This window comes from Pseudonaja textilis, chromosome 1 (genome assembly GCF_049901715.1).
Source record: "Pseudonaja textilis isolate UNSWEBS1 chromosome 1, rPseTex1.2, whole genome shotgun sequence".
Lineage (NCBI taxonomy): Eukaryota > Metazoa > Chordata > Lepidosauria > Squamata > Elapidae > Pseudonaja > Pseudonaja textilis.
The window spans coordinates 195,598,817-195,619,115 of NC_141990.1; the positions used below are offsets into that span (position 1 = coordinate 195,598,817).

Consider the following 20,299-nt stretch of genomic DNA (forward strand, 5'->3'; position numbering starts at 1 on the left):
GAAGCTGTTATAAAAACCTTGAACTGTTCGCTCCAACCACCAGTTGTCCTGAGACCACAGAACTGAAGGAAGTACGCTTCACAGCAATTAGGGGCTGCTCAGTTATATCACCTTCTGGCTTCAGTATATCTGTGTGCAACTCTTCCCCTGTTTTGCATCTTCTCTTCCTAGCAGTGACCTCTTCTCCTTCCCCATAGCATTAAGAAGCTTTTAGAAGCTCTTTGGAGAGGCATTTGATACTCAGGGATAGCTGAAACCTCCATTATTGCTTCTTTGCTTTAAATATTGAAGCAACTTTTTAAATTAAAGAAGTTATTCATGAGTACTGTAGATAGAAAGTGTGGAAGACCAAACAGAGAAAGAAACAAGCTTTTAGGCTGGTATTGAACCAAAAAGGTCACTTATAAAGTTCCCAACAGGTTTGAATTATTTTTCCATAGGGCAAAGTGGCCAGGCCACGTAGTTTTCTTTTAAAAAGAGCAAGAGAGCGCTCTTGATCTTCCTGAGTGTACCTTCCAGTTCAATATGAACTTGGGGGTTGGGGACAAACTGCTTTTTAATGTTTTTCCATTTTATATTTTCATCATGTCTTTTAGTGGGATTGGGGTGTACTAAATGAATTGAATTGACCAAGTGTGATTAGACACACATGGAATTAGAAAGTCACCAGCCACCACTTATCATTTGTGTGTGTGAACTAGCTTCAGTGTTGAAACTGGTTACTGTAGATGTCCCATTGTGGATCAGACTGGTTTATAGAAATGATTACTAAGCATACAAACAATAGTTTAAGCCTCAAACTGCGGTTTGAAGCCACTGCTGTTTTCTGTATATTGTTTGGTCAGCAATTGTTTTCCAAGGTGCAAACAGAGCAGTGATAATCAATGTGGGTTGGAGCAGGGCCCTCAAAATATTCTACTCTGAATATATATTTCTGTGCTTACCTTTTTAGACATTAACTTCACTGGCTAAGCTCATGAAAGAATGCTGGTACCACAATCCATCGGCAAGATTAACAGCTTTGCGTATCAAAAAGACGTTGACCAAAATTGATAATTCCTTGGACAAGCTCAAATCTGACTGTTGATTAAAAAAATAATAATGCCACAATGCTGGCAGACACAAAGAAGGACATACAACTTGCTGGGATTTGGTTCCAAGGGACTTCAGGCATTGGCACAGTTGTATACCCAAACCAGCCATTTAGAGAGGAAACAGAGCCATGCGAATCTTAATTAGCGTCTGCCATGGCATTTTTGCAAATGGCCAATCATTAAAGACTTCAAGCTGAATCTCTGGTGGCCTATGGAAGAAGAAGACAAAGGAGTCCTAAGACAAAATCGGGGCATTAGAACCATGGCTTTTAATTATTTTTTTTTTAATTCAGAAAATTGTCTGTTTAATGCTCCCAACTTTGACACATGGAACTGGATAATTTCAATCCACAACTTTGCCTGCGTGTCTCTTCTTTGTTGCACTAAGGGATTCCTTGCATTCCTTCCTTGCACTGTTACAGTTTAATTTTAAGGAACTGACTTGCCAAAAATGGGATTGGCTTTATACACCTTGATCTATGTTTTTTGGATATTAAGAAATCAGTTTGGGCAACGGAACCCATAACTGACTCTTCTCTTTCTCTTTTTATTTTGTTAAGCTGCATTTTACATATGTGTACTGTTTACAGTAAGGCTGGACACTAGGAATTGTTGATAAGGAAACATGCAGATTTTATTTATTACTGGTGCATTTAACAGTTTTTTAAAAACTGAGAAAAGTGCATATAGTTAAAGTTTATTTTTATGTAGCTTCTATCACTTCTTACAGTCTCTTTTTCGTAATATCATATAATCAGAATTGGTTCTGTTTCTTTCCCCTGTTGAATCATTTAGACATTTTAATCACATTTTTAAGTGCTTCATATTTTATATGTGTATGGTCTGTAACATATATTTTCGGTTCAAAATATGCAAAACATTTATATATAAATATATATAAATATAAATATATATCTAAATATAAAGCCATTACTCAAATTATGTCACATCTAGTACCTTATTGATTTAGAAGAATCGATTAGCAGAGCAAAAGAGCAAACAATAGTTCATAAGAAAGTGCTGCTTCCTCCCTCCCCCAATTTATACACAATGAGCATTTAAATGTGGCAAGGAAGAAATTGTTTTAATTTGCCTCCCGCCCCCCATTAAGTAGCTGCTTGTATAAATAAAAAATAATATTTCCCAGTGAAATGAAAGGCAAGTATTCTGCTAGTGAAATGAAAGGGAAGTATTCTGCTATTTTCCTGGGTTTAAGGTGAAGGTGGTGTGTTTAAATTGAAGCATCACCAGCATATATATATATATATATATCCCTCAGACAGTGCCATATTCATTCTGGAGATGTGGCCTCACAATGGCATGGGTTATTGAGTGATGTAGGGATAAAACATGTTGTCTTCTCCTTTTTTTGATATCAAGTTTTCCAAGTAAACAACTTTGATTCTAGTGCCTTGCTTTGTACTATAGTTACTCTCCTTTGAAGCCTTGCAAGTAAAAAAACTTGGAATGCTGACTTTCGAATATTAAACCAGGACAATGTCTGGAAAAAGGCTGAATGGACTTGGTTTAAATTGAGAGGGTTTTCTTTTTAAAAAAGGGCAGGACAAGCTTCCATTATTCACTGTCCTATCTTACATGCTTCAATAACAATTATTTGGGAGATGTGTACAAGGTTTGGTTTGGACAGCTATATGCTCAATGAAATATTGCTGCTTTCACTAAATGGAGACATCGCTATCATTCATATAATATTGGATAGACATACCGTGATTTGTTAGGATTTAATTGCACCCCCTATGCAACTCAGGTTTTCAAGTGTTATTTTTGCGGCACAGAACTTTGCCAGGTGATCTCAAAAAGTAGCATTTGAATTGGTTGTGGATAGGAACTAATTCCCCACCTCAAAAATTCCCTGGTTGCAGAAAAGTAGTTGAATCACTTCTTCCTCATATTTAACATGAGAAACTACATATATGGACAACTTATATGTAAGTAAAGAGTAATGCTGGAAAGGACCCATAAAAATGGTCTTTGATGTCCTCCTTCCTAAGCTTTCTATATTTTGATAAGCAGCTTGGTATTTTCTAAGATAATTGTAACTTTCACTTGTTAAAATGTTTGGTGACAACCCAAATCAAAGAAAAAGAAATGAGAAATTCCAATTTTTAACCAACTCCATTTAATAGTGATGAACTTTTCCATGAGGACTGGTTATCCATTTAATAAATACTCATCCTTTGACTTGTTGTATGGCTATTTCACATTGCTTAACAGACTTGGTGGGGTATGGTGCATCCATTATTTCTGACTTATCACTTCACTTTAATACTTTTTAATACACAAATTACTCTTGGATATTTTTTTTCAAGTATTAAAATGAAGGAGATTACAACGCAGTCAACACACATAAATGTGGAAAATATCTTGGGGTTCACTGCTGTAGAAAGAATGGGTTTTAATTCATATATCTGGAATGGTAATTGTGAGGGGTATACAGTGCATTTCAAATTTGACACATTTGAAGGTGAAAATATCCACAGAGTATTTTCCCACATTGCTTTGCAAGAGGAAAACACGCTCAGAGAAAATCAAGTAATTGCCCAAAACTTTCCAAAGCTAATAGACTGTGGTGCCTCATAGGGGAAATTAATATGTCATTATTTTCAAGATGCCAAGCAAACATATCATTCTAGGCACCAAAGTCCAAAGTTGATTCCCTAAGCAGGCTGGAGCAGATATGTGTGGCTCTACAGTAAATCTTAGAAGAGGTTCATGGAAAACTCCTTGCAAACAATACAAATACAGCATTTTAAGAACCCTGTTTGACGTATACAGAGGAGCAGGAGTGACTTCTGTGTCCTAGGTTGATTGTCCTAGCAGGGTAACGTACAGTAAGTGATATAATGCAAGTTAATTTGAGAATTCTGGCTTCCATTTCACAATTATGGTATCGAAAAAATTAAAAGGTTTGTTTTTCTTCATTGCTGGAGATTTTCAAGAAAATATTAAACAACAATTTGCCTCAGGTGGTATAATTCTGCTTTGGGCAAGGTGGGGTGGATTAGATGATCTCCAAGGTCTCTTCGAGTCCTATGACTCTTCAATTCTTTTCAAGCAGTGAAGAATGACAGGCATGATGGTGCTATATTTTTCAGGGAAATACAAAAAGCTGCATTTCCCATGTAATATGACTTGCTTTACCAACCTGGTGCTCTTCTGCCTTGAACCACCGTTCATTTATTTATTAATCAAATTTATACAGGCACTCACCTTAGAGAAAGCCTGTAGCGATTCTGACTGGCATACAATAATAAATATAAAGCAATTGTTATGTAAAACTTTAAAAACTGTAAAAGCAGAACTAAAGAAGAATAGTAAGAGGGAAGTTGAGAATAATAAAGCCCCCTCACAGGTTCACTCATCCCCTGGGTTCCTCAGCTCTGCTAATATAACCAGGTCTTGAGATGCCTTCAAAAGCTCAAGATGGATGATGCTGACCTCATCTCTGGGAGCAGAGAAGATTCCACAATTAGGCTGTTGGTTTGAGCTCTGAGCTTGGCAATTTGGTTGCAAATGTTTCATCACCATTTGAGGAGACATTGTTGGTATGTTTTGAGTTGTGCTTGTCTGTCAAGTCTTCAAATACCTTTTCATGAAATGCAAATTGGTCTGAATATTGTATGTTTGGGTATTTCTGAGTCATGATCTGTGGGCTCCACAGCAGAAAAGGCCCGCTATCTAGGGCTGCCAAATCAGACCATCTAACTCAGGACTGTCAAACTGGCTGGCTACACCCACGTCCGGTTTAGCAAAGGAAAAAAGTCCCGATACGTCACGTGACACCACTGTGACAATGTGAGTTTGACTACTTCTACTTCATCTAAATTTCTCAGCCACGTTGAAGAATGATGGAATTGTAGCACAACATATTTGGAAACCCACAGATTGGAAAGGCTCATTTGAGCTATTGGAAGGCATCCCTGGTTTATTCTTTACCAGAATTCCAAACCGAAATATTAAAATAGATGATAAACAATGCCGTTTCTGTTTCACTGAATTTCTAGAGCAAAAAAGTACAGTTATGCCAAGAAAAACATTGGATATTCCAAGATATTCCAATTAAAATGATTATTATCAGTAGAAAAACACAAATCATGCCTATCCAATAAGGTAACACAGACCTAGCAATTTTACTGATTAACTATTTACTTATTTATTGGCTGTTCACAGCCTTGTCTCAGTCTTTGCCCCTCTGTATTGCCATGTTCTAAACTGTAGTTACCTTTCCTGTGTACAGATTTTGCATAACGACAATGAGATGTTTTTGTATTTCCATTTTTCCAAGGACATTCCACAACTTGCCATAATTGTCACAAACACCTTTCTATAATCATTGAAACACACACTGACTTTTTTGTTTCTTATTGTTTGGCTTGCATAATTAACAAACACACCTTAGCGATGATGTCTTAGGTTCCTTAGTATTTTGTAAACTCCGTTTCCATGTAGGGCTCTCCAACATGTATTTTGCTGGCATGTGGAATTAAGAGTGTCATACAAATTTGCACATCTATTAAGTCTCTTCTTTGCAATCAGTATGCAGGTGGATTTTCCAAACAGTTGGCCACTGTCTCAGTCTCCAGGTTTGCTGGCATAGCTTGATTAGAACTTCTACTTCTTGGCGAATGTATCTTTTATTTTATGTACACTGAGAGCATTTGCGCCAAGACAAATTCCTTTTGTGTCCAATCACACTTGGCCAATAAAGAATTCTATTTTACTACGTCCTTGACCTACAACTATTCTTTTAGTGACCATTCAAAGTTACAAAAGCACTGGAAAAAATGACATGACTTTTTCGCACAACTGTTGCAGCCTCCCTATGGTCATGCAATTGAAATCCAGACATTTGCCAACTGACCCGTGTTTATGACGGTTGCAGTGTCCTGGGGAAGGGTCACGTGATCATCTTTTGTGACCTTCTGACAAAGTCAATGGGGAAGCCAAATTCATTTAACAACTGTGTTACTAACTTAACAATGGCAGTGATTCACTTAACAGCTGTGACAAGGATGGTCGTAAAATGGGCTAAAACACTTAACTTTCTTACTTAGCAACAGAAATGTTCGGCTCAATTGTGGTCATAAGTTGAGGATTATCTGTATTCTTCTGTGACTTGCCATATTTCTGTAGATACTCATTCAGTTCCTGTAAGCTTTCTGACTTGGCAATCATTGGAGTACTGATCTAACTTTCTCTTCCAGTAGTAGAGACTCTTGTACATAGGAAATAAATCTTGAATATTGACGTCTCTACTCTACAGAAATTCAGCATATTCTTTCCATCTTTGTTTGATTTTCTTTGAATCGGTTGGTATTTGTCCAGTGGCATCTTTTAACATACCAATTCAAAGTTGGAACCTATTTTGAAGTTCAAAGTTCCTCAGGAAGACTTTCCTTGGATTTCTTCTGTGTACTTCAATCTTTGAAATATTTACAGATGCCACATCTTAAAATGTTTTTTCTTTCTTTTCTATTTTTCTTCAACCTTTTCCTTCCACTTTTTCATCTTATTTTCTTTTACCTTTTTTTCTTCCTTAATTTGAATTCATTTGTTTTCTTTTTCGAAGTTTAATTTTATATACACACTGTCACATACAAACAATTATACAAACATAGTCTGACATGTTACAAGCCAACATGGGGACACTCAGATGGATTTAACACTTCATGAGAGCTCTGATGTCTTATTTCCAGTCACAAGACCAGAATTTTAAAAAGCATGAGCATATTGCTCTTCTGAGATGGAAGCTAGTGAACATCCAGAGTTGATAAAACTGTGACATCAAACTAATTCTCCAGATAGCCATTCCACTGTCCTCTTCGGTGCAAAAGCAGCCCCAAGGGACAGTCTTGAAACAGCATGCAAAGCAAACACAAAAGAGGATAACGGGTAAAAGAAATGAACGGCAATACGTTTTAATTGTGCTGTCCCTGGCAATTCATATTTCCATGGTGCACAGATAAACATGGGGATTTTTCTAAAACTCATGGTAAAGGTCAATTTCAATTTCAACATATCTATATATATTAAAAAAAACACTTCTATGATGATCTGATTTTATCTTGCTAAGAAAAGATCATATTGCCAGGAATTCTAGCAAAAATCACTATTATAGCTGTCCATATATGTCAATAGCTTAGCACAGTGATGGCTAACATTTTCCACGTTGCATGCCAAAAGTGCTTGTGTCGTGTGCCTGCACCCATGATGTGACTCCCACCGCCCCCTCGCATGCACGCGTGACCCCCCTGCACACGCACTGTGCACCTCTGCACATGTGTGCATGACCCCCTGCACCACACGCCTCTGCACATATGCATGCAGCCCCCCACATGCTGCATGCCTCTGCACATGCACATGTGCATTCCCCCCCATGCCTGCGTGGCAGATACCCGACAATCAGCTAGCTGGCAGGGGTGTGCGTGCATGCACAGTGGGGCTCTTTCGGGCAACCTCTCGCATGCCGGCAGAAGTGCCATAGGTTCACCATCATGGGCTTAGCACCTGAATTTACTGTGTCCTGACTCCTTGACAAGAGAAATTTAGTTTTATAGGAAAATATCTAAGTAACAAGTAGCAATTTTAAAGTGTCATATAGGGACTGCAATCCCGGTAACATTACTTTTTTTTAACCCGTGTAGCTATATAATTTCCTATAGCAGAGCTGATTAATTTTGAATTATATTAATACTTCCATATTTCTGTTAGCCTCAACACTGTTGTATTAAAATGTTGGCAACCTCTCACAAGCAAAATTATCAGATGTTATACTGAGGTTATGGAGAGAATTGAAATCACTAGGGAAAAATAAACTTGGTATATACTGATCCCTTGTCCTTTACTTCTATTTCTGTCAAATGCAATTGAAAGTAAACTCTGGATTAAAAAGTAAGTTACATGCAGCCAGCCTAGTTACCTGGGAGATAAATACACTTACTACTAACAGCTATAATATTAAGAAGTTCTCTCTCTGTATGTGTGTTTGGAACTTTGGGTGTGAGAGAGTGTATACACACAGATACTTAATTATCTTGTTTTTGAAGCTTTTCAATGAAAGATTTTTAAATTAAGTTTACCCATATAAATGGATTCTTTTTTTATTTAAAAAAATGCTTAAAATGGCATCTGAGTCAGGAATAGTTGGTTACTATTTAATCTCTCTTTTTAACACATGATGATATTTAGTCATGATTGTTACTTTAATACATGACCATTTATTATTATTCAATTTTTCTACAATTTTACCTTGTGATATATATTGTTGTCTGTTCTCCAGAGGATGAATTACATACAGAAACAGCTTCGATGTAAGTACTGGTATTGTGTAGAGGGATTAAACCAAAATTGGGCACGTGTTCAGATTCGTATCTAATGATTATGTGCATTATTCTAAAGAACAGATATTTTCTTACCTCTCCCCCAATAAAATCTTATGCAACATGACAATAATGAAATATGTCACATTAACAATGTTTTAGATCATTATACAAAAAAGTAAACAAAGGGAAAACTCATATGCCCTGCACAGCTATCCATCTTTCTCCCTGTTCCACCCCCCAGTGTACTTGCATTTCCAAAAACTTCTCTGGAGAATTGAGAAAGTTTTGCAAAATCTAAGAGGTGACTGGGGGTTATACTGGACAGAGGGGAAATTGCCTAAAATTAAATGGAAGTGTGCCTGGTTTGAAATTATTTCCTCCCTCCTACATAACCCCTATGACTTGCTTCAGATTGTTTAAAGCTCACTTCATCTTATGTAGGCTCTTGAACACGCAAACAGAGGGAAAGATGGCATAATTTTACCATCAACTATTTAGCTTAGTAAAATTAGTCATTGCATATAATTGTGCATTTCTTATCAAAACTACAATAAACTGCAACAGCCACACTTTCACTGTGTTTCATTAATTCCAATAAACCACATTATGATATAATGCAACGTGCAGTCTCAGTTACCATACTAGGACAATTTAATAGATTTGTCCATTGGAATTATGAATTGGATGCTACGAAGTCATCTTAATTTATTTCAGGACGAAGTGTTTTTCATTGTTTTGAATAGCTAGTAGAAAAGCTAACAGAAAAGACACTGTCTGCATTTATTGGTGACTTGAAAACTCTTATTCATGCTAAAATGAAGAAAAAAGAACTTATGATTTATGGCTTTGATGATTAGACAGAATAGATTATAGAAAGAATATTATGATGTAAATTTAAAAAAGGAAGTTAAAATATAATTGTACTTGTAACTCCTGTGAAGAACATCAGAAGCCACATAGTATTTCTCTCTCTCTCTCTCTTTCTCCCTCCCCCGCCCCTTGGATTAGTTTTAATCTTTTTTAAAAAAAAGTTTGAATAAAAATTATATGAAAAAAGAGAGATAAAAGGTTTTCACATGTTTTGCCAGAAAGTGATATCCTGAAGAAATCAAAAGCTACTCATCATGGCAAGATGAAAGCATTGATACAATAAAATTGTCTTATATTTAATACATAATAATTTTAGTGAGTTGAGCATATCTCTCAAACCATTTGACCTCCTCAAAACCATTAGTGTAAAGGGCTACTGGATGTCCATCAATGTTTGAGACATTACATAAAACTGGGTGACAAAAATCTAAATACAGGTTATTGATAATATTCCAGACACTTTGTAATCTAACACGGTTTCCTTAATTGACATCAAAAACAGTGTTGCAGTGCTCTGGGCACAAATGTTTAATGGTTTTAACCTTAATGTCCAAAATGTTTGTGATTTGATACAATGACAAAAATTAAGGCTACTCTGGGATACCTTTGTAGCAATATGAGCAGAAATTGTGGCTACTCCATCACTGAGGTTGTTAAATAGAGATTTGGACAGCCATTTGTCTGAAATGGCATAGGGTCTTCTGCTCAAGCACAGGGTTGGACTAGAAGATGCCCAAGATCCCTTACAATGCTGGTATTCTGTATCAAATATCAAGATCTCATTTGTGAAGTTATAGAGTGAATACAGCTGTGGACACTTAGTTGTCACAAAAATACAGAACAAACTGACAGGCATGGGGACTAAGTAAATCAGAACTATTAGGAAATAGGGCAAGTTTGAGGTATTCAGTAAGAACAAAAAGCAAAGTGTAGTACTAGGAGTATTATAATAAGCATACAGTGAAATACAATAGTTTTGGGCAGTTTCTTAACTATTTGAAAACTGAGATGGCAACAACTGTTCACTGGGATCCTTTCAGACTGATGTTATATAGCTTATTCAACATTGCAAAATAATATAAGGTAAACCATAATATCAGGCTTCTTTGGGATTCAAGCCTGACATTTACTGCTTTGAGTGTAAGATTTTTAAAAAGCATGTTAGTTTGGTCAGTTTGAAGCTATAAAAATTCAAACAGCATCTCTGAATTTATACGATATGCAGAATTGTTATTTATTTATTTATTTATTTTTATTTGTCAATTGCTTACAAGATAATAAGTATAAGCAAAAACATAGTTACGAATACATGGATACATGTAAGAAAAATTAAAAAAATATAAAAGAAACAGTAGGACAGGGACGGTAGGCACGTTGGTACGCTTAATGCATGCAACTTGTTTATTAACACAACTTGTTTACATTTAAAAAACTGTGAACTGTTAAGAATTGGACGCAATGACTTCCAAGTCAAGCTTTATTCCTGTTAATTCCATGGCTATGATGATACAGTTTTCTTGGCAACAATATGGAAATGGTTTGTGTCAATTCCCACAATGGAAGAATAGATGGAAAAAGTGATGAATTGTAATAAAAGATAATGACCATTTATCCTGTTTTCACTTGGAAACCAGTTCTGGACTTCATACTCAAAAGAGGAAAAAAAGAAATTTTGATCTTAGCTTTGATGACTAGGTTAACTCTGTTGTTTGTTGTAGAAATGGCTTGCATCTATCAGAAATGTAAAGCATTTTGTATTCTACTGCACCAAAAAGAGTTATAAGTTATTATTTTTTCTTTCTTTTTATTTTTTACCTTACAGTTCTTTCCACTCTCCTCTGATCTTTATTTCCATTTGTATTTTATGAGAGAGAGAGAGAGAGAGAGAGAGACGGAGAGAGAGAGAGAAGATCATTGCTTGCTGCTGTCTCATTCAGATGAAGTTTTCTCATACAGCTACACTAGTGTTACTCTCAATCCTATGGGTGTTGCTGTCAAGGTGTACAAATTTTGGCTGTAATATGTGCACATTGGTCAGAAAATGAATCTTTTATTACCATGGTATTTACAAATGGTTGCTAACTCAGATTCTCGCTAAAGGAAGAGCGGGTATACTTGGAAAACTGGGTTAATAAGTAGGAACCTGTTTTTCTTCTAAGTCATTCAGGACAGTGCCAATATAGCCCTTGGAATAGCCCTTGAAGTTAGGCTTCAGCAAGAACTACTTAATGATGCCTCCTTCTAAGTGTGTTTCATTTTTCCCCAAATCTTCCTACCTGCCATACCTTGACAGGTGAGAGAGAAGGGGGGGGAGGGAGGGAGGGAGAGAGAGATTTATCACAACTTCATTTTTCTTTTTTAACCTCCCAAGCCTAACCTACAGCCCTGGGATTTCCTGCAAATCTCCAATCCAGTTACTAACCAGATCTGGCTATGCTAAATACTTAAGATGCTGCCACCTGCTGGGAACTTGAATAAGATCAACAAGCAGCTATGCTATCTTAATTTTACCCTGAAGCCCCCCTAATCTTGATCTGGAATATAATTTTATAAAATGCCCTCTTCTATTCTCCTCCGTATGCTGTGCTTTAAAGGCATATAATACAGTTTTTTTTAGATGAATGTGATTTTTAAAGTATATCAGGTGTCTCTATATAACAGGTATTTGCAAAACTATTAATCTGATTAATCTGAACTCCTTGCAAAATGTATATCGGCAGGAATAAATGAGTTTATTGAGCACTGTATGAATGACTGGTTTTTATGTCCATGTTCAAGATATTTATAATCCTGAAAAGGCTTAGTCACCAAGAAAAACTAACTTCAAATTATTATACAGAGAAGTTTAAGAAAAGTTATACTATAAACGTAATAGTATATTATAATAATAATAATTAAATATCAACCAGCTTTTTTGTGTCGATGTGGGAAATAACCTATTTTCATTATATAATAATTGTGCTATATCCTGAAAGCAGTTTTGCTGCAAAAACAGCTTTGAGCTGTTTGTCCTGTGTTATATAGAATAGGGTAGAAACTTAAACAAGTTTTTTAACAATCCTGAAATAAAATGGAAAAGCTTTCCCTAAAGCCATAGGTATTGGAGGGCAAAAAAAATGTCCCTTGCCACCTCAGCTAGTAAACAGGAAATGCTTGCGATATTCATATACAGGTAGTCTTCAACTTATAACAGTTCATTTAGTGACTGTTCAAAGTTATGTCACTGAAAAAAGTGACGTAATCATGTGAAAAAAGTTCACATGATCAAAATTCAAACAGTTGGAAACTGACTCATATTTATGACAGTTGTCCCAGGATCATGTGATCACCTTTTGGGCCTTTGGACAAACGAAGTCAATGGGGAAGCCAGATTCAACCGTGTTACTAGCTTAAAACTACAGTGACTCACTTAACAAATTTGGCAACAAAAGTTGTAAAATGGGACAAAACTCACTTAAGAAATGGCTTGCTTAGCAACATAAATTTTGGGCTCAATTGTGGTTGTAAGTTGAGGACTACCTGTACTCAGACATTCCACATAGAAATAATAATTCATGGATTTTCTATGGCGGGGGTGGGCAATTAATTTTCCCAAGAGGCCACATGAGAAACTGGGACTATTGTGGAGGGCCGAACCGATAGTGCTGTGGAAGTACATAAGCTCGCACACAGGCCTATGTGTAAATTGGGGTGAAAAATAGCACCTTCAAAATAAAAGCAATGCAGTTGTATTGCATATTTTCTATGGCAGGGGTGGTATTCAGCAGGTTCTGAGCAGTTCTGGAGAACCAGTAGTGGAAATTTTGAGTAATTCGGAGAACCAGCAAACACCACCTCTGGCTTGCCCTGCCCTCATCTATTCTCTGCCTCCCAAGTCCCAGCTGATTGGCTGGGTCTTCTTTTGTTGCCCTGCAAGGAGAACGGAGCTGGAAAGCAGGTTAGTGGGATGGGGAGGGAATGGAAATTTTACAGTAACCTTTCTCCAGGAGAGGGGAGGGAATGAGGTTTTTACAGTATCCTCCCCCATCAACCCACACCCTGCCCACCAAGCCATGCCCAAAGAACCGGTAGTAAACAAATTTGAATCCCACCACTGGTACATGGCATACACTTATTTACATTTGAGTTGTAATTTCCAACTGACTTTATACGGTTCCTGTCCCTTGGCTGGACATTTACGATGGTTACAGTGTCCCAGGGTCACATGATCCCCTTTTGCAAACTTCTGACAAGCGAAGTCAACGGGGGAAGCCACGTTCACTTAACAACCATCTTATTAATTTAACAATCGTAGCAATTCCCTTAACAACCGTGTCAAGAAAAGTCATCAAATGGGACAAAAGCTCGCTTTAAAATGTTTTTTCATTTAGCGACATAAACGTCGGGCTCTACTGTGTTTGTAAGCGGAGGACTAACTGTATGTCCTTTATGCTTTTATGAAGAAAAAAAACAAAACCCAGCCTTCAGAATACAGGTAGTCCTCGACTTACGACCATACTTGAGCCCAACATTTATGTCGCTAAGTGAGACATTGGTTAAGCTGGTTTTGCCCCATTTTACGACTTTTCCTGCCACATTTTCTTCAGTGCACTTTGTTAAATTAATAGCGTGGTTTTTAAGTGAATCTGGCTTCCCCATTGACTTTGTTTGACAGGAGGTCGCAAAAGCGGATCACATGAACTCTGCAGCCATCATGATTGTGAGTCAGTTGCCAAGCAACCCACACTTGAACCACCGGGATGCTGCAACCGTCATAAGTGCGGAAAACGGTCATAAGTCACTTTTTTCAGTGTCCCTTGTAACAGGGAACTACATGCACTCTTGTAAGTTGAGCACTACCTGTAAGAAGTGCGCTGAAGAGGGAAGGCAGCCCAGGGGTTGACAGGGCGGTGATTTTGGCGCGCTCCCGCCGCCTCGCCTAAAACTACCCGCCAGAAACGAAACAGCCCTTGCAGCCACCGGCAGCCCCTCTGCTCTGAGGTGCAACAACCAGCCCTTCGGCCCGCCGTTTTCCTTCGAGGGGGCTGGACAGCCCCTTGTGTCAAGGCGAGCTACTTGGACCGTCCCTCCCTTTGCGGCCGCCTGTCCGCCTGCCTGCCGGCATTGACCCTCCAGGCGGCTTCTTCACCCGGGCAAGCCCTCCGCAGGGCACGGGGGTGTGACCGGGCAAGGCGGAGTCGTGGCGGGGGTGGGGGTGGCGGAGAGAAACTCCATGCCCGCCTCTTTCTTCCAGCGGCGCCGAGAGTCGCTGGTGGCGAAGAGCTCCGCGTCGCACGGCTGGAGGGGTGGGCGTGGGGTCGGGGAGGCTCGCCTCTCCGGCCGGCCCTGTAAGCCCCACAGGCGCGCCCCCACCCGCCACCCCCCCTCCGTCTCTCTCCTTCCCACCTGCCAGAACTTCTCCCATGTGCCGTCATGAGGCGAGCGCTCCGCTCCGGACTGGGCGCTGCTACGGCGCTTGTCCTGACAGCCTGCGCCTCTCTCTGCACAGGTAAAAGGGAGCGCCGGGAGCCTGCTTGGGCCGGCGGGTCGGAGGTTAGGCTTGGCGGTGCTCGCTTTCCCCCACCCCACACACACTTCCCCTCCCTCGGGGGCCGAGCGGGTCTTGGGAACGGCGAACGGGACAGCGGAGTTTTCTCTCGGCTTGCCATAATCTTCGGCCTGATTGAAAAATCGTTTGCTTTCCCTCTCAAAGCCCCTCAAGCTTATCCAAATAGCGTTTTCTGGTCCACTCGGGCCGACAGATTTCCTGCCCAGTTTGCCGAGGTAAACAAAACCTCGTAAAGTGGGCTAAAGAAGAAAATAAAACACGTGCTTTCCAAGTTCGAGGAACTCCGCTGCTTATAAATAACCTGGTAAATTAAGCTTCAGGCAACCGTACAGCAATCCCGTTTTGGGACAGATAGATAAATACCAGAGAGGGAGAGTTAAAGCTCTCTTTTTAAAAGTCTCTTTTTAAAAATAGTAACAACAATAATAATAATAATAATATAGAAAAGTGCTGGTAGGAGAGAACAGAAGAGCCGCGCACGGTTTAATCCTGGCGAATTTGTTATAATATAATCTCAGCTGGACGGTGTGGCTGCGAGGGCAAAGGACAGCTAAACGCCTACCGTATCTTTAAAGGGCAAGTCCTTCGTTTCAAAACGCGGCTCCCTTGGCAGAAGCGACATTTATTTACCCGATTCAAGACTCTCTTTTTGGCTCTCTGACATGATTTGCAGGTATGTCAAACAACACCCGTATAGAGACGCTGCGCCTTCTTAGAGATACGGATCATCTTGGTTACATCTCGACTACTCCAGGGCTTAATCTTAAATTAAAAGTAACGTTAACGGTATGGGCTACTTGGCTTAAATGACAGCTGTGGGTCCTCTTGATTTTATTCGAATTTGGACAGAGGAAAGAGAATGGGGCGAGATGTTTTACTGGAAAGGGGTTTACAAAAAGCCACACATGGAATGGCAGTCCCAAATTCGCTTACCTGTGAGAGCAAATCCAAAATAAATCTCTGGACCTGCTTCTGAGCACAAATATGCAAGCCCCCTTTTCATGTTGGGTTATTTAATCCAAGAGTGCAGCCCTAGGCATGTCTACTCAGAAACGAAGTGATTTTGGGGAATTGCTGGTTTTTTTTTTTTTCCTCACCTTGGAAAGAAGTAAATTCGGAATGGAATTTAAGTAGCATGTGTATTGATGTGGGGATATGAAATAAATGTTAGATGTAATGTTGAAATGACCAGCAGTTTTGGGGGGAGTTTTTTGGATTGGAGGAGATGGAGGTGATTTTGAAACTAAAGCTGTGTATTTTATACTGTTCTGGGGAGAAATTCTATAGTGTAAAGAGTTGGAATAGACGTGAACTGAAGTTGGAAAGAAAAAAAAAGCAGACTGAGACAATTTGAGTTTGAGATATATGCAAACAACCTGAATTCTTTGGAATATGTATGTCAGTAGCAATCCTGCATTAGGATCAGCCAACATATTTCCCCTAGAAAATGCAAGTAAGTCTTTAAAAAGTCTGTGATAAGGAAGGAAAGAGTTAAACTTCTGTTCCTCACAGTTCTAGGTTTGCTCAGGTTGTCCCTTGGCTACTATTGACTTAACCAAAAAACAGTTCCTAATTGCTTTGCTGCAATTATAATCACATTTGGCCTTTAAGCTATTTTGCCAACCTAAGCAAATTATTTTGGCCACTGTCTTGCATCTTGTTCCGAGGGCTAACTATGCCCTCATAAAATGTTTTTTCTTTACAGATAGATAGCAGAAAGAAAACCCAGTCCTAATTCATGGAATAAATGTATTCAAGTATTATTTTCAGAAAGTCTGCAAGAAGAATGGGTTGGTTGCTGGATGTATCAACTACTTTGTCTAAAGTCATGTCCTCCAGTAAATTTGGGATTATTATTAGCTTTGGTTTTTATAAGATTTCCCGGTTCTTCTGAACCATTGTAAAGTCTGTAGCTCTAGCCATCAATTTTTAATGAGTTTTTGAATTGGATCAGCCCACTGTGCATGATCTATGGATATAAATTTAAATGACCATATTTAATAATGGTAATGGTGATAATAACATTATAAATCAAGGCTGCATATTTCCCCCAAAATATAATTATAATTAAAAGCTTATGGCAAAATAACAGACATTATGAGCTCGAGGAAATGGGTTCCTACAGTCTATACCAGGGGTGTCAAACTTGATTTCATTGCGGGCCAGATCAGGATGATTATTTTACCGTGAAGGGCTGGGGTGGGTGTGGCCAGGGTGGGCGTGGCCAACTTGAAGTCACTTGTGTTGGGGGTGCCTGTGGTGGCCTGAGCACTCTACCAGTGAAAATGGGCTCCCAGCTCAGTTTTCGGCCGTGATGGCCTCCTGCAGCCCTCTGCAGTGAAAACGGAGCTCAGGAGGCCACGTGTAGCCCCCCCCCAGTTCCTTTTTCACTGCAGAGGGCTGCAGAAAGCCATCGCGGCTGAAAATGGAACCTGGGAGGGCTGTACATCGTCTCCCGAGCTCCTTTTTAGCTGACAGAGGCCCTGTGGGCTGGTCCTTCACTATTTCCAGGGCGGTCACGCGGGCCAGATCTAAACACTCCGAGGGCCAGATCTGGCCTGTGGGCCTTGAGTTTGACATTCCTGGTCTATACAAACAGCAAGGTAAATATAGTACTGAAATATTTTTTAGGATTGGAGATGGTGAACATCTTTGATCAGATTTCATTTGAAAAGAGACAAACAATGACACAGATCAGAGATCTCTGAAATGTTCCGTGTTTTGCACATCCTGAAACCTGATTAACATCATAAGGTTCTCCTCGGGGGTGGGATTCAGCCAATTCGGCCTAGTTAGAGTGAACCGGATGTTACATTTAAATTTGGTTCGCTGAACTGGTAGTTGAACTGGTGGCCTCGTCTACTCCTACCCTCCCAGGAGTCTCCACGTGGCCTGTGTTGAATGTAGGTAAGTGCAGGAACCACGCGGAAGCTCTGGGAAGGAGAAAAATGGGCCAAACGGGAAGTTCCAGAAGTCTGGAAATAGGCCTGTTTCCAGCTTCTGGAGGCCCTCTGGAGCCCGGAGGAGGCCATTTTCACCCTCCCAGAAGCCCCAGGGAAACCTTCGGACTCTGGGAAAGGCAAAAAATGGAAGTTCCTGGTAGGCCATGCCCACTATAGCCATGCCCACTCAGCAACCAGGCAGAGAACCTGGTTCTGCTTGCAAATTCTTTCCAGTGTATAGGACTATAGCCTTTCATAATTTCCAGATCCCATGATTTCAGGTTTTGTCATGATAATAAGTAAGGGATGTAACTAATGTTTCTGTAATCAAAGTTGTGAAATCCTGTCACATACTATACACAGTGAATTAGTATAAATTCCTTATAATATTAATGTACACATCATCCACAATGAGGAATCTGAGACAGACAATTCCTGACTTCTTTGGGAGGAGTATGTTTGCAGATATTTAATTTGATACATGTTTGGGTGAGGGGTGGAAAGCTCAAAATAGACTGAGGTGTGCAAAGTCCCTGCCCTGGTAGTAAGCTATTCTTGGGGGATATTACTTGGTCTCTTTTCTTAATGTTAAGTTTCTAATTTTTTTTAATGACAGTAGTTATATAAAGGATAGAAAATAAGCTTGCTTCTAAATAGGTATGACTCACAAGTCTATGTTCCAGAAATATAAGAGCAGGGGTTCAATAATTGGTAATGAGACAGTTCTCCTTCTAAATGCTTGTGTATAGCTATTGTGGAAGATACAATTCGCATTTTTCCCATCTTGTTTTTGTCAATCTATTATGTTTTTTCCTGTTTTCCATTTTGTTTTTTGTCAGTCTATTACTCATAACTGTTGCTTATGGTTGGTATAACTTCCTTGCTGTTGCTCACAGTTGTTGAGAAGCATTAGTATATTTGGTTAATATATTAACCAAATATACTAATGCTTCTCAACAACTGTGAGCAACAGCTATGAAGTTATACCAACCACAAGCAACAGCTAATATTAGATGGGTAATATATATATGGTATGTACATATACATGAAGCTTTAGTTATTTGGTAATTATGCATATATATACAGAGAGAGGGGGTGAGTGGGAGAGAGAACTAAGTCAACTAGATTTTATAACAAATACTGGTAATATTTCAACTTCTGATATGTTTAATAAATGAGCTGCTATATAAAAGTGATGTAATTTATACAAAACATGTATCTGTTTGACTGAATCATACCAAATACAAATAAGATTTTTTAAAAAAATAATCCAGAAATTAAGCATGTTTATTACCATGAAGCATGCATGGTTAGAAATGTCTTTTGTTAATAAAAAGTCAGTTAAAGGTTAATTAATAGCTGATAAATATTGTTAATGCAATTTTTAGTATCTTGGTACACAAGAGTATTTCCAGGAATAGATCTTTTGGCAATCATCCAAGCATTTACTCTTTAATTTACTCCCTAGAATCTGTTCTTCAACTTTCCTGCTCTTAGCCATTGCCAAGTCTTTTTGTTATCTTTTTTGCCTGCAAGATTTTTTTTTCATGTACTGGTCATGTAATACTTTGCCTTGCCATATTTCTTTCCTATTCTTTCTTTAGTTTACTTATAAGTCAATTTGGTCTTTTGGGGGTTTCACTAAGCCTTCATAATATACTACTTTCAGTGCATCCTTTTCATTGTCTTTCAGATATTCTTCCGACGCTGTTTTTTCTGTTCAAATGCCTGGTGTACTTGTAACATTTGATGCCCACTTGTGCTTTTTGATAATAGTGTTTGTCAACATTGCTGCATGGATGAAGGGCATGATTCCTTGTCATTACTTTCCTAGCCTTCCTATCCAGGGCTTCTGCTTCAGCTTGAGTCCAGTCCACTATTTCAGGTATGTACCTAATGACTGGAATTGCCCAGGTGTTTATTGCCTTGATGATATTTCCTCCACTGAGTTTTGGACTTTTAAGATTTCTTCATTCTCTTGAATTCACCTATAACCCTTTTCTTGACTTCAGGGTGCTTGATGTTGTCAGCTTGTTGCTCAGGTATTTGCAGTGATTTTCTTCATCTAGATTCTTGATATTATTTCTATAGAGAACGTAGATTCCTGTAGTTTTCACTATTTTTCTCTTGTGGGTGGTCAGGGTGGCACATCTGCCCAGTCTAAACTCCATTGCAATATCTTGGCTATATGGCAATATGGACAATATTGAGCAGTGGTTCCATTTTAGCTGGTGTTTTTCCATACAACTTCAAATTGTCCATCTAAAGGAGATAAGATATTTTTGATGTTTGATAGCCATGGCCTGACTTCTTTGGTATTGTTGTCAGAGGAATCAGTGCAATGAAAAATAGTAGAGGTGATAGTAAATCTATTTGAATGATTCATCTCTTGATATTAATTTTTCACCATTGACCAGCAACTATGCTTTCTATTGTGCCATTAATCCTTGCACACAGCTTCTGATTCCTATTATTTCTAAACACTTGATTTTCTAGTCATGT

At 38.8% G+C, this 20,299-nt stretch overlaps 2 protein-coding genes across 9 annotated transcripts in view; both read left to right on the forward strand.

Annotated features, from left to right (window-relative positions):
* The window catches only part of ACVR1 (activin A receptor type 1), an 89,687-nt gene extending 86,391 nt beyond the window's left edge, over positions 1-3,296 (forward strand). For all 3 annotated transcript variants that reach the window (XM_087920176.1, XM_087920178.1, XM_087920179.1), the window contains one exon: positions 953-3,296. In XM_087920176.1, the coding sequence (XP_087776302.1) occupies positions 953-1,087 (135 nt within the window). In that variant the 3' untranslated portion in view covers positions 1,088-3,296. The remainder of the gene's footprint in view (positions 1-952) is intronic.
* Positions 3,297-14,491: 11,195 nt separating this feature from the next.
* The window catches only part of ACVR1C (activin A receptor type 1C), a 49,650-nt gene continuing 43,842 nt past the window's right edge, over positions 14,492-20,299 (forward strand). For 3 of the 6 annotated variants that reach the window (XM_087920182.1, XM_087920184.1, XM_087920181.1), the window contains exon 1: positions 14,533-14,795. Coding sequence is in view for 2 of the 6 variants with exons in the window: in XM_087920181.1 (XP_087776307.1) it covers positions 14,720-14,795 (76 nt within the window). In the remaining 4 variants the exon portion in view is untranslated. Of the gene's footprint in view, positions 14,796-15,430; positions 15,529-20,299 lie in introns of those variants that run through there. The other 3 variants (XM_087920183.1, XM_087920180.1, XM_026697200.2) reach the window with 2 other exon arrangements.